This window comes from Cibotium barometz, chromosome 20 (assembly GCF_041138505.1).
Source record: "Cibotium barometz isolate CiBa-2024 chromosome 20, ASM4113850v1, whole genome shotgun sequence".
NCBI lineage: Eukaryota > Viridiplantae > Streptophyta > Polypodiopsida > Cyatheales > Cibotiaceae > Cibotium > Cibotium barometz.
The window spans coordinates 30944614-30959931 of NC_141065.1; the positions used below are offsets into that span (position 1 = coordinate 30944614).

General features: G+C 45.4%; 1 protein-coding gene across 4 annotated transcripts in view; it reads right to left on the reverse strand.

Annotated features, from left to right (window-relative positions):
* Positions 1 to 15318, reverse strand: part of LOC147627784 (uncharacterized) — a 66988-nt gene that overhangs the window by 31067 nt on the left and 20603 nt on the right. For all 4 annotated transcript variants that reach the window (XM_086814749.1, XM_086814745.1, XM_086814746.1 and 1 more), the window contains one exon: positions 13511 to 13688. In XM_086814749.1, the coding sequence (XP_086670875.1) occupies positions 13511 to 13688 (178 nt within the window). The remainder of the gene's footprint in view (positions 1 to 13510; positions 13689 to 15318) is intronic.

Below are 15318 nucleotides of genomic sequence, written 5' to 3' on the forward strand. Positions count from 1 at the left end.
CGGCTGCAGCAGGTACAGGTGGTACAACAGCAGGGGAAAATCCTGTGAGAGAGAGTCAACTTGCAGAAAGATAGCAAGGGAGAGATGTGCCAGCTGCAATAATATGAGATAAATGAGAAATGAAATGAAATGTTATATTAATGAGAGAGAGAGAGAGAGAGAGAGAGAGAGAGAGAGAGCAAAGTAGGAGTGGGAGAGGTTGGTGGAAGGGCCTGAAGGGTCCATTGTTTATAGGACACATGGCACCCCCCCTCTAATGAAGGTGGGCACCTCTATAAGGTGCCCCCTCATTAAAGAGTCCCACACATGGGTTTTGATGCAATAAAAGGGTGCCAAAGGCTTGGACAGGCCGTACCTTGGTCCTTGGGCCCCGAGCACTCGCCAATGGCTGGTGCCCAACTTACGAGAATGTGAACTGCTAAGGTTATAAAGTCTTAAGAGAAATAAACAAAGGTTTAAATAAAAGGGTGCCCAAAGCTTCGAAAGGCCATACCTTGGTCCTTGGGCCCCGATCACTAGCCAATGGCCAGTGCCCAACTTAAGAGAATGTGAACTGCTAAGGTTATGAAGTCTTAGAGAAATAAACAAAGGTTTAAATGAATTCTTACCACATGTTCACGTTCCACAAACCATGTCAGAATACTGGGCATTCACACAGTTCACGGGTGGGTGTCTCCTACCCGTGAACTGGACACGTCATAGCATACAGTCACCCCAAAACAAGTTACGCAAAAACAGTTTCAAGTAGGCAAAGATACGTGCATATGCATTATGCAATGGATATATCTGCCGTTTCTGGAACCTATAGATAGCAAGTTTCCCCGAGCACGGAACTGGCTCAGTGGGAAGCTTAAACTAGGATCCCTAATAGTGGGTTCCACATCCTCGATCACCACACTATGGGCAACACGAGGCTTGGCCTCCCATAGGTGACGCGAGTCTTGGCCTCAGTACGGGCAACACGAATCTCCCTAGCCTCCTGTACCTTGGCACAAAATAAGGGAAGACCACTTGGGCAGCCAAATGGTGACATCTGCCCCCGGCTTCTAAACAGTTGACCTAAACTTAAAAGCCTCCAAATAACCTTGAAGAAGTTGTGGGTAATCTTTGAAGTAATCTTCATCAACCCATTTTGCATCGATAGGCAAATAGTTCTTGAACTTCACAAGGTATCTCGAGGAAAGCTTACCGACAGGTAGCTTTCTCTCCTTGTGAAACACAATTTGTTCACGTTGAAGAACTTCCTCTAGCTCATCGACCTCTGGCGGCTCTTCTGTGATAGGCTCTTCTGGCTCTGGCCCCACATACTTGCGCAAAGGCATTGTGAATCCTCCAATGATCAAGCAATGCAATTCGGAAAGCAACCTCATTGATCTACTTGATCACCTTAAAAGGTCCGTAATACCTGGTAGAGAGCTTAGGGCATGCTCCCTCCTTTCCTGGCCTCTTACAGAGTCTTGCTTTCTCAAATTTCAGCAATACCCAATCATTCTCTTTGATGTCCACCTCTCTTCTATGCTTGTAGGCAGCCCTCTTATACTTATCTTGTGAATGGGCAATAGTTGTCCACACTTGTGCAAAACATCAAGATCTCTAGCATACTCATCAGCTACAAAGATCTCATCCTTAGTACGTAGGATGGGCGAAAATCTCACTTTGCCATAAACAATTTCAAACGGGGCCCTTCCCATGGAGGCATGCATTGTGGTGTTGTATGCAAACTCTACCAGCGGTGGATACTTTTCCCAAGCTGTTTTCTAATCTGCAACAAAGCATTTGAGAAGATCCAACACAACTGAATTTGCAGCCTCACTTTGCCCATCCGTTTGGGGGTGAAAAGCCAATGAGAAATCTAGCTTAATGCCCATATTGTCAAATAGAGCTCTCCAAAAGAGGCTTGTAATCTTGGGATATACCTAGATGAATCCAAGAACATGCCCAAATTCACCTTACAAGAACGTGCAATTTATAACCTCATGGTAGTCATCCACAAGACAATAAACCATCAACTCCATCATGCATAGTATGGACTAGTCACTAGATACTACGACATCCCCACTAACGTCATCAGTGCCCAATAGTGGGTGTAGAACTTGGTATCAATATATGCTCCCACACACAAACACACACACACACATAAGAGCATACATTTATAAAATATCTGTGTACTCAGTTTCTATCAGAGCTCCGGAGATGCAGGCAAACTCAGCCATAATCAAGCCTAGCACTAAGGAATTATAACAAATAGAAAGAATTATTACAACCAAAAGGTAGTTGATAGGGTATATCACATGGATTTAGGCATACCATTGTGTTTGAGCACTTGTGCCACAAATATCTTGACCATATGCTCAAGCTTACTCGTCTTCTTGACCGGCAAGAAGTGTGCTTACTTGCTAAACCTATCAACAATGGTCCAAATAGCATCACTGCCTTGCTGAGTATAAGACAAATCCATGATAAAATCCATTGCAATACTTTCCCAAGGCTGAAGTAAACCAGGAGCCTTTTGCTTGTCAATATTGACTTTCTGGTAAGTGATACATGCACGTATATATGTCTATATCTTTGTGCATTCTTGGCCAAAAGAAGTAATGCTCAATCATGGGCGTAGTAGGCATTATACCTCTATGTCCTGCATACAAAGGAGCATGGCACTGATCAATGACCTTTTGCCTCATGTTTGACACAACACATAGGCAATTATCCTTCATGAATTATCCTTCATGAAATATCCCTCTTTGATCACATAAGAGGCATGTGCATGTCCAACCACTATATCAGTCCATATAAGCCCAAAATCAGCATCCGTAAGGTACAATTCGCGCATGGAAAACATGTCCCCATGTGAGGCAATTGACACTACAGCCACATATGGCTTTCTAGACAATGCATCTACCACCACATTCTTCTTTCCTATAGTGTACATAATCTGAAAATGAAACATAGACAAGAAGTTTGCCATCCTCATATGTTTCTCTGAAAGCTTTGTTTGCCTCAAGAAGTACCTTAGGCTTTGATGATCTCTCTTGACCATGAAATCAGCCCCAAAAAGGTAGTGTTTCCAAAAAGTCAAGGCATGAATCACAACCAACAACTCCTCCTCATAAATGTCCAAAGAAAGCTATGCATTTTGCAAACGACGGCTTTCATAAGCTACGGCATGTCCTTGATTTAGGATAGCCCCAGTGCAACTTCCGGATGCATCACACTCCACACAAAAAGGTTTCCTAAGTCTAGGATGACTAACACAAGCCCACTCATAAATTATAATGGCATCCTTGAGGCGAACGAAAGCCTCTTTCTCGTCAACTGTCCATTTGAAAACTGCCTTTTTCTTAGTGAGCTCATGCAATGGCAAAGCAATCCATTCAAAGTGCCTGATACAACGCCTGTAATATGAGCATAAACCCATAAAGCTTCGTACTTCATGTACGGAAGATAGCTCAGGCCGATTCCGAATGGCTTCAGACTTTGCAGGATCCATCCTCATGCCATTCTTTGATATATTGCAAGATCCATCTTGATACCATTCTTTGATACAATATGCCCCAAATAGTGAATCTTGGAAAGGAAAAATTCACTCTTTTTCACATTAATGAAGAGCTTGTGGTTACGAAGCTAATACAATAGCCAAATGATGGTGGTGTTCCTGCTCATTCTTGGAAAATACCAAGATATCATCAAAAAGCACACGTGTGAATTTCTGATGCTCAGGGAAAATACGATCCATCATTCTATTGAACGTGGCCGGGGCATTCGCGAGACCAAACGGCATAACCAAAAACTCATATAGCCCAAATGATGTCCTGAATGCCGTTTTGTGTACATCCTGTGGTGCCAAACCTGGTGATACCCACTCTTAAGGTCAAGCTATGATAGCCATTTGGAGCCATACAAGGGAGAGCAAGGAGAATCAAAGCACCAATGCAGATGAGCAGATGACACCACAAGTACAGGATAAGACCAGATGCACAAGCTCACCAGATGGAGCTAGTACCTTCAAACATATGGAGGTACATGATGTACTTGGAACATATGGATATACATGGAACATATGGATGTACTTGGAACACTTGCAGTGCACAGTTAAGGACAACTGCTATATAAGAGAGAGGGAATGTAACTATTTGGCCGTCCTAGCTCTATTAAATATTTCTCAGGATGAAACCCGTGCCTGGACACCAGACAAGTGGAAGAAGACATGGGGGCAGGGTTCATAAGGTGTGATTAAGAAAAAGCACCAGTTTTGGTCAAAAAGCAAGAAAAAGCAAAAAGTCAAACTAGGTTGACCGCGAGACAGGGACACCATTGAAAAGAGGAGACTGAGCCGGACCAAAAAGCTAAAAGCCACTCTTTCAAAAAGCAGCTCCAAGGCCAAAAAGCAAGGCCTTGAAACTAGAAAAGAAAAACAAGAACTTTTAACTAAAGTTAAGTAATATTTTACTATTAAAAAGACCAAATGCAAAAGCAAAGCAAAAGCAAGGCTTCCCCAAGTATAAAATAAGCATGAGCCTCTCTTGAGCATCAAGTTAAAGAAGAACCTCTTCATCGCGTTGCCATCTTCGTTGAAGCGTGGAGACCATCTTCTCCATCATCATCTACTTGATCATGAACCAAATCATGGAATTTTTCATTGCTGCCATGGAATTTTTCATTGCTGCCCGGCTGATTCAGAGTACCCCATCAATTGCAGTGCCACGTCATCATCTATCCATACGGTTGTACGGATCCGTACAGCCGTGTGCGCTGTACAGACATGAACCGACTGAAAATTCAAAAACCCTAAAACTGCTCCAAAAACCCTTAAAAAACTGCTTTTTGGAGATTTTTATCACCTAAAAACCATTAAAACAGGTTTTATATCAGTTTTCTTGCTAGAAAGAGCTTTTCCATGGTTTTCTTCATCGACAAGACTATAGGAGTTGTGGAGATTACTCATGGGATGAGGGAGTGATTCTTGGACTTGGACTAGAATTTAGAATTTAGAATTTGGACTTGGAACTTGAACTTGAACTTAGACTTGGATATGAACTTGGACTTGGATTTGGATTTGGATTCACTGGACTTGAATTCATTGGATTTGGTACTAGCCCGGTGAGAGATACTTGGGGGTCATCCTCGTGGTGTGCTCGGCATCAGAGATCTCGTGCCCAGGCATCGACATCGACTTGGATATCCCGCATTGGCATATCTGTTTGTTTTGTATTCATTGATTGTATTGATCTATTGTGCAAGATCCCTATTCCCTTCTCTCCCCCCTCTCTCTATATCTTTATCTCTTGGAAACGTGGTTGAGTCTATCACGACACGCCCCGCAGGGCCTACAATTTCAATACCCAAAGCGGCTGCCATTTCCATAGAAATGAAATTATCTATGGCACAATCATCAAACATAAAGGGAGCGGGCTGATCTTTGAGTGGTCCCCATGCTTTACATACCACTCTCTCTTTCTCTCTCTCTCTCTACGTCGGGAACGGCATTCACATTTACCTTTGGTTGCTTCTCATTTTCCTTCTTCTTACGTTGCCCTAAACATGTGATCTTTGCTACCACATGAGAAGCATTTACCGTCCTTGGCATATTGCTACCTTTGCTTAGGAGTGAGGCTAAACTTGTGCTTTTTCTAAGAGGGGCTGCATATTTTCAGCCTTCCCACCACTCTTTACATCTTTCACAAAGGTTTAGCATGTTGTCCGCTCTTTTGTTGGTTATGACCTGCTCTTGAACGCATGGTCTCCTTTACCAAAATGCTACAATTAATGCTCCAATTTCTCACTGGCAAGAGTAGCTGCTATATAGTCCTACAAGGTAGCATTGTGGTGAGTATCAAGACCAGACTTGTAGACCGGTTGAAGTCCAAACTTGAACTTCCTTTTCTTTTTTTCTCACCCACAAGCAAGAATGATGAGACCTCTAGGTAGATCTTCCAAAACTTGTTTACATGGACTCATTGTCCTTTTGCTCAATCTTATCCCACTTGCTCGTGATCTTCTCCACGGCATTGGGAGGCAAGAATTATGCATAAAATCCCTCTTTAAAATCCTCCCATGTCTGAACGGGGCTGCTAGAGAGCTTTTCCATGATCCACCAATGGGCAGCCGAGCCCTTTAGAAACATGCTTACATGGTGAATCTTGGATTTCTGAGTTCTCAGAGAATTCCTCATCACTGAAGACAATGTCAAACTGAACTATAAAGCCATTGCCTTGCTTGCATCATGATCACCATGATAGGCTTCAAACTTTACAGATTTGTCACATGCTTTAAATTCTTTAAGCCTCTTGGCATGGTGACCCTCATCTTCTAGCTTTCTCTTTCCCTTATCCAATGGGACAGCAGTAGGTGCATGCATCAAACCTTGACGAGAAACATGCGGCACAGAGGCATGTGCTCTATGCAACGGAGAGCATCATGAAGCGCATCCTGTGTCTCTTGTGTGCCTCTTCCTCTTCCAGCTGCCCCCATTGCAGGGAAATTTTCAGCAATCAACTGATCTCTCAATGCTTGTGGCACTCTCTTGCACCCTGCACAATTGTTGGTGGTGCCAATGCCTGTGAGGTGCTTGATGACATGAGTAATTGTACTCGTGAGGGTGAAATTGCAGTACTTGCACTGCCATTGTCGAGAGCCACTACCTACCTGCCCTGGAGGAGTCACAATGCGAATGACGTTTGTGTGCTCCTTCCAGTATGGGTTCTCTCGCTTCGGCATGATTGCTCTGACAAATTCAATGCACAATGCCATACAATTTCAATCAGGATTCAACAATCATGCAATGCATAATATTTAGTGGGCAGCTCAGGTGAGAGAGAGAGAGAGAGAGAGAGACAGAGAGAGAGAGAGAGAGAGAGACTTGAAGGAGAGAGGCACTGAGAGCTCAGTGCACGGTCCACAGATGGTGGGCTAAGGCTGAGAGAGAGAGAGAGAGAGAGAGAGAGTTATGTTGCTCCCTTGGGGGTCTGAGCAAGGGTGGGTGGGGAAAGGGGGGCGAACACAGAAGAATGAGCAAGAACAGCAGGCGAACACAGGAGGGAAGGCGAACATGGCGAGGCGCCGGGAGGGAGGCGAATTGAAGGGAAGGCAGTGGCAACAATAGCGAAGAGAGAGACTGTAGCGGCCCTTACCGGAAGGTGTACGCTGTACGGAGTCCAGACGCTATCGCAGGCGAAACCCGAAACCACCACACGCTGTACGGAATCCAGACAGTAGCGGCGAAACCCAAAAAAAAATATGGAGTCTAGACACTATCGCAGGCGAAACCCGAAACCACCACCACCAAAAAACACACACACACACACACACACACACACACACACACACACACCCCGTACGGATCGATCCGTACGTACGGATCCCCGTACTGTACGGATGTACGGCACGGATTGGATCCGGACATACGTTTTGATCCTACCTTGATCCCTACGTGAGACTCGTTCACCATGGGTATACTCGGTGGCATGAGTGGCATGTGATAATAATCAGCCTTGGCTGTCCCAACATTATTCACAACTTCTAGCCCATGACAGGGCTCATCTCTAGCCAGTTCCATAGGCAAAGCACGGCGGCTAGCATGCCTATCACTTTCCCCATGGGGAGCATGCATCACATGTACATTAACATCCTCTTTGCCACTCTCTTTGCCATATACATCCTTTTCTTTTCTCAACAAATGCGGGGTGGAGGCTTGCTTGTGTTAGCGTTTCATCCCTATATGCTGCCCATATTTGTTCCCTTTTATGGCCCTTGATTGTGGGCTGGCCACCCTATTTTTCCCATTTTTTCCAAGCCGGGTCTTCATGATTAATCGGCCAGCTCCTTACCTATAAATAGGTGGGCTGGCCTCTCCCATTTACCATATCTTCATTCTTGAGTTGTGTGATTCATGAGTTGACACACTTGCTCCCTTTTGTATCCTTCACTTATGAGACTATTAGGTCTCTTGCTCAAGATTGTATTCACTGCAGTATATTCAGCCTTTTTGCTTCATATATATCTCTCTCTCGCTCTTGCACTCTCAGTTCAGCACATTCTAGTGCTTCCTTTGCTTTCGCTTTGTGCACACTCTATCATAATATCATCGCTCTAGGATCAGCGTTTTCCTGCTGCCCCATATTCAGCCCTGTCTACAGCCCTTTTGCTCTGCGTTTTTCATATTTGCAGCCCTCTGGTTGCTGCGTTTTCTGGATAGTAGCTGCTGGTTGCTCTACCTTCACCTGGGCTTCATCGTTTTAAGCCAGAAGGTACCTTCTCTTCAACGTTTTTTTTTCTCATCTGAAGTGTGGAAGCTGGCCGGCCTGTGTTTTCAGGTTTGCAGCCCCTTTGTTGGCTGCGTTTTCTTCTCCAGTGGACACATATCACTTGCTTTGGTGGCACCTTGGTACCTGTGTGGCGGACACTTCTTTCTTCTAAGTTGTCCGTTTTCTTTTCTGAGAGTTGAGCCCAAGTTCCGTGATGGCTGCCTCGACTGTGCTTCATACATTTTCTAAGTCTGCCACGTTGGATGGTTCCAACTATACATTGTGGAAGGTGAAGGTGAAGTCGGCCTTGCGTGGAGTGGATCTCTGGGACTGGCTATTTACAACTGCCAATGTCACCCCTCCCACCCTCTCTACAATTGTATTGGGAGTTAGGGTTTCAGAGAAACAGAGAACACACACACAGAGAGATGTACACAGCAGCAAGCTCTCAAGAGAGTGAGAGAGATGGTGATAGCTACTCAAAGTAGATAGGATACAAAGATGTGGAGCAAGTGAGTTGACTCCACAATATCAAAATACACATAAGAAGTGTGGTGTCCTTTCACACCTAATATCCAAGGGGAAAAAACCCAAAGGGAGAAAAGTGCCCTTGGTTAGCCCATGTTCACATGTGGCACTACTCATTGATATAAGTGGCAAAAGTCATAGCACATATGCCAATAAATGCCCCTTGTAGTGGCAATGTGAACCTGTACAAGGTCTGCGCAGATCACTCTCTGTAGGAGAGTAAGCCTAAAGCTTTGCGGAAAGCTTCAAAGTTCTCTCGAGGCAACGCCTTCGTGCACAGATCTGCAACATTGTCCTGTGTAGAGCAGTAAGATAATGAGATCTCCCCTGCATGAATCCTCTCCTTGACATAGTGATAATGAATCTCTATGTGCTTAGTTTTCGTGCCACGGATATAGCACTCTGACTATCAATGAGTATGGTGGTGGGTGTCTGTTGACACTCACAAAGATCAGTCATCAATCTCCTCAGCCATACACAATCTACTGTGGCTATAAAGGCTGTCCTGTACTCAACCTCACAAGTAGATGTGGCAACAGTGGGTTGCTTTTTGCTTAGCCATGATATGCTTGAATGCCCCAAAAAGAAACAACTTCCACTGGGGACTGCCGTGTATCATAGTCACCAGCCCAGTCGGAATCACTGTAAGCATGTAACTGCAAGCTGCCCCCCCTCGGGATATACCAACGCAAGATCCAGGAAGCCCTAAAGATAGCAGAAGATCCACTTCACTGCTTGCCAATGCTTTGTACCTGAGCGTGTATTGCATAAATATATGAGGCAGCCCACTGTTTGGTTGTAAACACTCATATCAAAAGTCTCTCCAACATCATACATGCTCAATTTCAACCCTGGCTCCATCGGAGTAGAGATGGGCTTACAATCTTAAAGCCAAATTTGTGCAACAGCTTTTGAATGAACTTTGTTTGGTGTACATAATCCCAACATCTATCTACACAAATTATATGCCCAAATAATAATGCAACAATCCCAAATCTGTCATCTCAAATGATGATTGCAATTCAGCTTTGAATTCTGAAACTTTATCCGTATCATTCCCAGTTAACAACATGTCAATCTGTCATCTCAAATGATGATTGCAATTCAGCTTTGAATGCTGAAACTTTATCCGTATCATTCCCAGTTAACAACATGTCATCCACATAAAGAATGAGCATAATGAAAGTGCCATGATCCTTCTTCACATAGAGGATGCTCTCCATTGGACTATTGCAAAATCCCTGCGTGGTCAAATAAGTATGTATCTTCTCATACCAAGCTCAAGGAGCTTATTTGAGACCATAAAGTGTGCTTTTCGAAGCTTGCGTACTTTGATTTCATGGCCATGAATCACAAAACCAATGGGCTGATTTACATACACTTCTTCCTGTAAATCCCCATTTAGAAAAGCTGATTTTATGTCCAACTGATGCACTTTCCATCCATGATGAACAGCCAATGCAACAACACATCTAATTGTGGCCATACAAGAAGTAGGTGCAAAACTCTCATCATAATCAATGCCTTTTTGCGGGGCATATCCTGTGGCCACTAGCCTGGCCTTGTACCTGTCAATGGTACCATCAGACTTTCTTTTTAACTTGTAAACCCACTTTGTGCCAATGGGCTTCTTGCCAACAGGCAAGTCTACCAAATCCCAAGTGCTCTTTTTATGGATAGAATTCCTCTCATTTTGCATGGCTTGCATCCAATGCTCATCCTCATGAGCCTCTTCAAATGAATATGGCTCATCTGCAACACAAAGTGTACTCATTCAAGCAACATCTGCGTGTTCTCTTGCATTACATGAACCAGCACGTGTCCTACTACCAAGTGGAGCTGAAAGTTTGCTCGCCTGTAAAGTGTGGAGCAGCCAACGAGGCACAACTCTAGCCTCCTCCGTTGCTGTCCGCTCTTGCTCCACTACTTCCTCCACATTTTGAGGTGTAATGAGCTCATTCATGGGCTGATTTTGAGCACCCAAATGCTATCCATTGGGCAAAGTTGATGGCTGATCTGTTGAGCCATCAATTCCCAACGGGAGAAGTCCTCCAAACATGTTATGTGGGCCCGAAGGTGGCTGTCCAAAAAATTCAGCCAATGGCTGGTTTGAATTTTCAGCAAATACAACATCTCTGTTGTCCAAAATCCTGTGTGTGGAAGGATTCAAGAGACGGTAGCCTTTATTGCCACTGCTATAACCCACAAATATGCACTTAGCGGCTTTGTCATCAAGCTTACCTCTCAACTGCCTCGTGCATGGCAGGTGTAAGAGTGGTAACCACATGGGCATCATGCTCTCACCTGTCAAACCTGTCAAGCTGATATAACCCATAGTACAATGTGCTGGAAGTGACCAATCCATAGCCACGTTCACGGTCTCACTCTGCATCTGTCGTCCTCAAAGTTGACTGCATATCCTCTTTTAGCAAAAGAGGAGACGGACAGCAAGTTCTTCTTAATCCCTGGCACATACAATACATCTGGAAGACGTAAGTCTGCACCATCTGCTATTGTGAGAATCACCTCACCAACACCCTGAACTGGATAAGAAGAATTGTTTGCACATGTTACCCGCTTGCCTTTTGGGGCAGCCATAAGCTTCGTAAACCAATCCCTCCGTGAGGTGATCGTCAAAATGCGCAGCGGAAGACTAACGCACGTAGGAGACGCATCACCATCGAGCACCACGAACACCCCCAACGGGCACTACAGCATCCCTCCACCGGGCTCCCATCTCCCGGTGAGCTGCCTCCCAAAACACCGGCCGGAGGAGATGATTATGACAAGGTGCCACTCTAGCCTATATATGGCTCTTCAACTTCCCATGCTTCCACTTATGGGATAATCCAAGGCACCTTCTAGCCATAGATCACACACTCGAAATCGCCAATCTTCCAACACCCTCCCTCGATTCGAGCTCCGCAAGCCATCGAGGCGCGAGGGGGCCGCCCAGGACTACACATGCCTGAGCCGCCCAGGACCACACATGCCCGGGCTCTGATACCATGTCAGAATGCGTAGCAGAAGACTAACACACATAGGAGACGCATCACCATCGAGCACCACGAACACCCCCAACGAGCACTGCAACATCCCTCCACCGGGCTCCCATCTCCCAATGAGCTGCCTCCCAAAACACCGGCCGGAGGAGATGATTATGACAAGGTGCCACTCTAGCCTATATATGGCTCTTCAACTTCCCATGCTTCCACTTATGGGATAATCCAAGGCACCTTCTAGCCATAGATCACACGCTCGAAATCGCCAACCTTCCAACAATGATGTGTTTAGAAGCACCACTGTCAAAATACCATGTGTCGTGTGTTTCATTGACACTGAGAGACGTATGCTCCAAAGATGCATCATAACTGCAAGTGATGAAAGTCCACTTATCCTGCACAAAATTTACTGATACATCATCTTTCCCTGTAGTGATGAAGAAGAATCTACAACCATCCCGCTTTTCTTTTTCTTCTCCTTTGCAAGCCTCTTTCTGCACTCTTTCAAGTAATGACCTGGCTTCTTGCAGTAGTGACATTTGCCCTTCTTTTCGGGCTTGCCTGCATCATTTTTAGCCTTTTGTGAAGGCTGTCCCAAATCAGCCTTTGGCTGAAAACTCTGTTTGGCTTTTCCCTTGCCCTTGTCTTGGGCAACAAAAGCCCCATCACCACACATGGTGGAAGATTTGTTCTTCCGACTCTGCTCCTCCTATGCAACAAACCAACCAACTCTTCAAACAAGATTGGTTCAGGGCTACCCTGCATAGATAGAGTGAGCGATGTGTGGAAATTCAAGTAGGTTTCTCGAAAAGGTGATAGTGTCCTAGAAACCAACTCCTTTTCGGAAATGACCTTATCAATGTTGCTATCACCTTCATTCATGTCCAAGTTCTCAAGCTCTTTCTTGAGAAATGCAATCCTGGCCTCATTCTTTGCCTGATACATGGTTTCAAGTACATCCCAAGCTCGTCGTGAGGTCCTGCAAGACCGAATATGCAGTATGATTGATCGCTTTACTAACATCTAGTGATCAATCTGAGCTAATGCATTAGTGGATGGAGTCTTGGCAGTGGAGTATTGCCTCGTCATTCTTTGGAGTGTTCTCTTGAGGATGCTCAATGGATGACAAAGTTTAAGTCACAAAATTTTGAACAAAAGGAAACTATTGGATCTCCAGCAAGGGGTGGTCATCCACGGGGTTCTTTGCGCTCTTTTAAGCTAACAAGAGGGGACACAATTTTAGCCTCCAAGGGAAGGGGAGGGGGGGGGGAGGGGGGGGGGGGGGGGGGGGGAGGGGTTGCAATGTCTCATGAATGTGAATGTATGTATTTTATTCCGTTGTTTAATCCATTCAATCCATATTTATCCACTTCCACCAAACACCCTGACAGGGCTGCTCAAGGAGGCTGACAGCAAAAAGACCTCTCAGGCTGGGAGGTGAGGGGCTGTACAGCCAAGCAAGCCAGCCAATGCGCTGATCCGCTAGCTTGCTTGTCAGGCAGTTTGCGGATCAGCAAGTTGCTGCCAGGGCAGTTGTGTGCAGTTGTCCGTGCTTTTTGACTGCTCTCATCCTTCTACTTCTAGGCAGGTTTTGTCAAGCATATATGCTTTATGCAGATTTTTTTTTGCTTTATGCATTAACACACACTTACCCTGAACATGTCTAATGGTGCAGTGGATGCATGTGACAGCTGGAGATGATGAAATGATGACTGGCTTGCGTTCTTCAAAGTGACTTACTTCAATGTATCTTCAAACCCCCAACGCTTGACACGCATCAAGTAAGCTGCACACAGAGTAGCAGATCTGCTGGCTCCAGCCCCACAGTGAACCAATACTCTTTCTTGTGCCCTTCTGGCTCTCTCTACAAATTCATACGTCGGCTCAAAATACTGAGCAATGTCTGCACATGAAGCATCTGGAATTCCATGCAATCTACCATCAGCATTAATGGATCTTAGCACATGAGAAAGAGTGCATGCTGCAGCCTGCTTGTAATAAACCTCTCATTTATGTTTCTAGGAGATGTAAATTAAATGATACAGCTTCCATAGAGACATTTCCGGGAGATGGAATAAATAATCACGAAGAAAAAGGATAGGATTAGGGTTAAGGGTTCATATCAATGCGGTTAGAGTTAACTGGTGTCAAGGGGCTGGAAGAACACTATCTTTAAAAAATGAGAGAAGAATTATTTACAAGGAGCCTGCCTTTGACGCGCGCGCGCACACACACACACACACACACACACACACACACACACGTGCGCACGCTATTATTGTCTTCTGAGGCAGAAGAAGAAGAGGAGGAGGATCAGGAGGACGAGAAGGACTTTATATGTATTTATTGAACCCATGATAGTTTTCCCCCCTATTTTGTTAAGCTGTTCCCTCAGCAAATGCATCATAGTGCTCAGGCCCCTACCCTTTACAAAGACAGGCCAAAAACAAGACACTGTAGTAGAATCCGCCAAGAATTTACCATCATCACCAGAATGCTCACCCCACCCAATAGATGCCATGTGGCCCTTAAATTTTCTACAGCTATTTTAACCCCTTAGGTGTTCCACCATAATTTATTCCAAACCAATGCCCTAGGCCATATCCCTTGGCATTTTTCTTTTCAAATTGGCCTACCCCTCTAGATTGTCAGAATGCACAGCGGAAATGAAGACAACTGCTGTAGAGAGCAAAACGCAGATGAGGGAGGGAGAGAGAAGCTGTATAAACTCTGTATATAGACTAGAAAAATCCCGGAATGGTAGTGTGGGGGGGAGGGGCCAGTTTATATGGCCCCAGGCTGCTGGTCGGCCAGCCCAAAACAGGCCGACCGCAGCCAGATGCTCACGACCAGCTCACGACCAGCAATAAGCCAGTCGGCCAGGTAACCAGCAGTCGGCCAGTGCTCCAGGTCAGGTTGGGTAGCAACTCCACCAGTCGGCCAGCAGAATGTGACAGCCGACAGCCCTCCCACACCCACAAAAAATGGGAAAAATACATGGAAAGTGAGGAAAAATGGGGGAACAAAACTGGGCGGGCACACCCACAACAGAGGCCCTGGTGTAATGTACAGACAGGAGATGACTGCTAACACCCCCTCTCAGCTCTTGGATGTGGAACCAACCCCAGTGAGCTGGAGTGCTGCCGGAGCATAACCTGAGGTAGAGACTTCGTGAAGAGGTCCGCTGCATTGTCCTCCGTCGAACAATAAACAAGCAAGATGTTCACCAGCCAAAATCTTTTCACGAACAAAGTGAGATTGTATCTCTATGTGCTTGGTCCAGGCATGGAAGATCGGGTTCCAAGCAATAGCAATAAAGCTCTGGTTATCGCACTGGATGACCGTGGGCTCCTTCTAGGGAAACCCAATCTCGCCAAGCAACCTCCGTAGCCACACAACAAGGCAATAGTTGGCTACCTCTTGCTGCTCCATGATATAGCTCCTGAGCCAAGGGTAAATCCGTAGCCTGATGTAGATCTCCTCGCGTCTGGATCTCCTCCCCAATCTGAGTCACTCCAACCTTGGAGTCGGACTCGATCCTTCGTTTC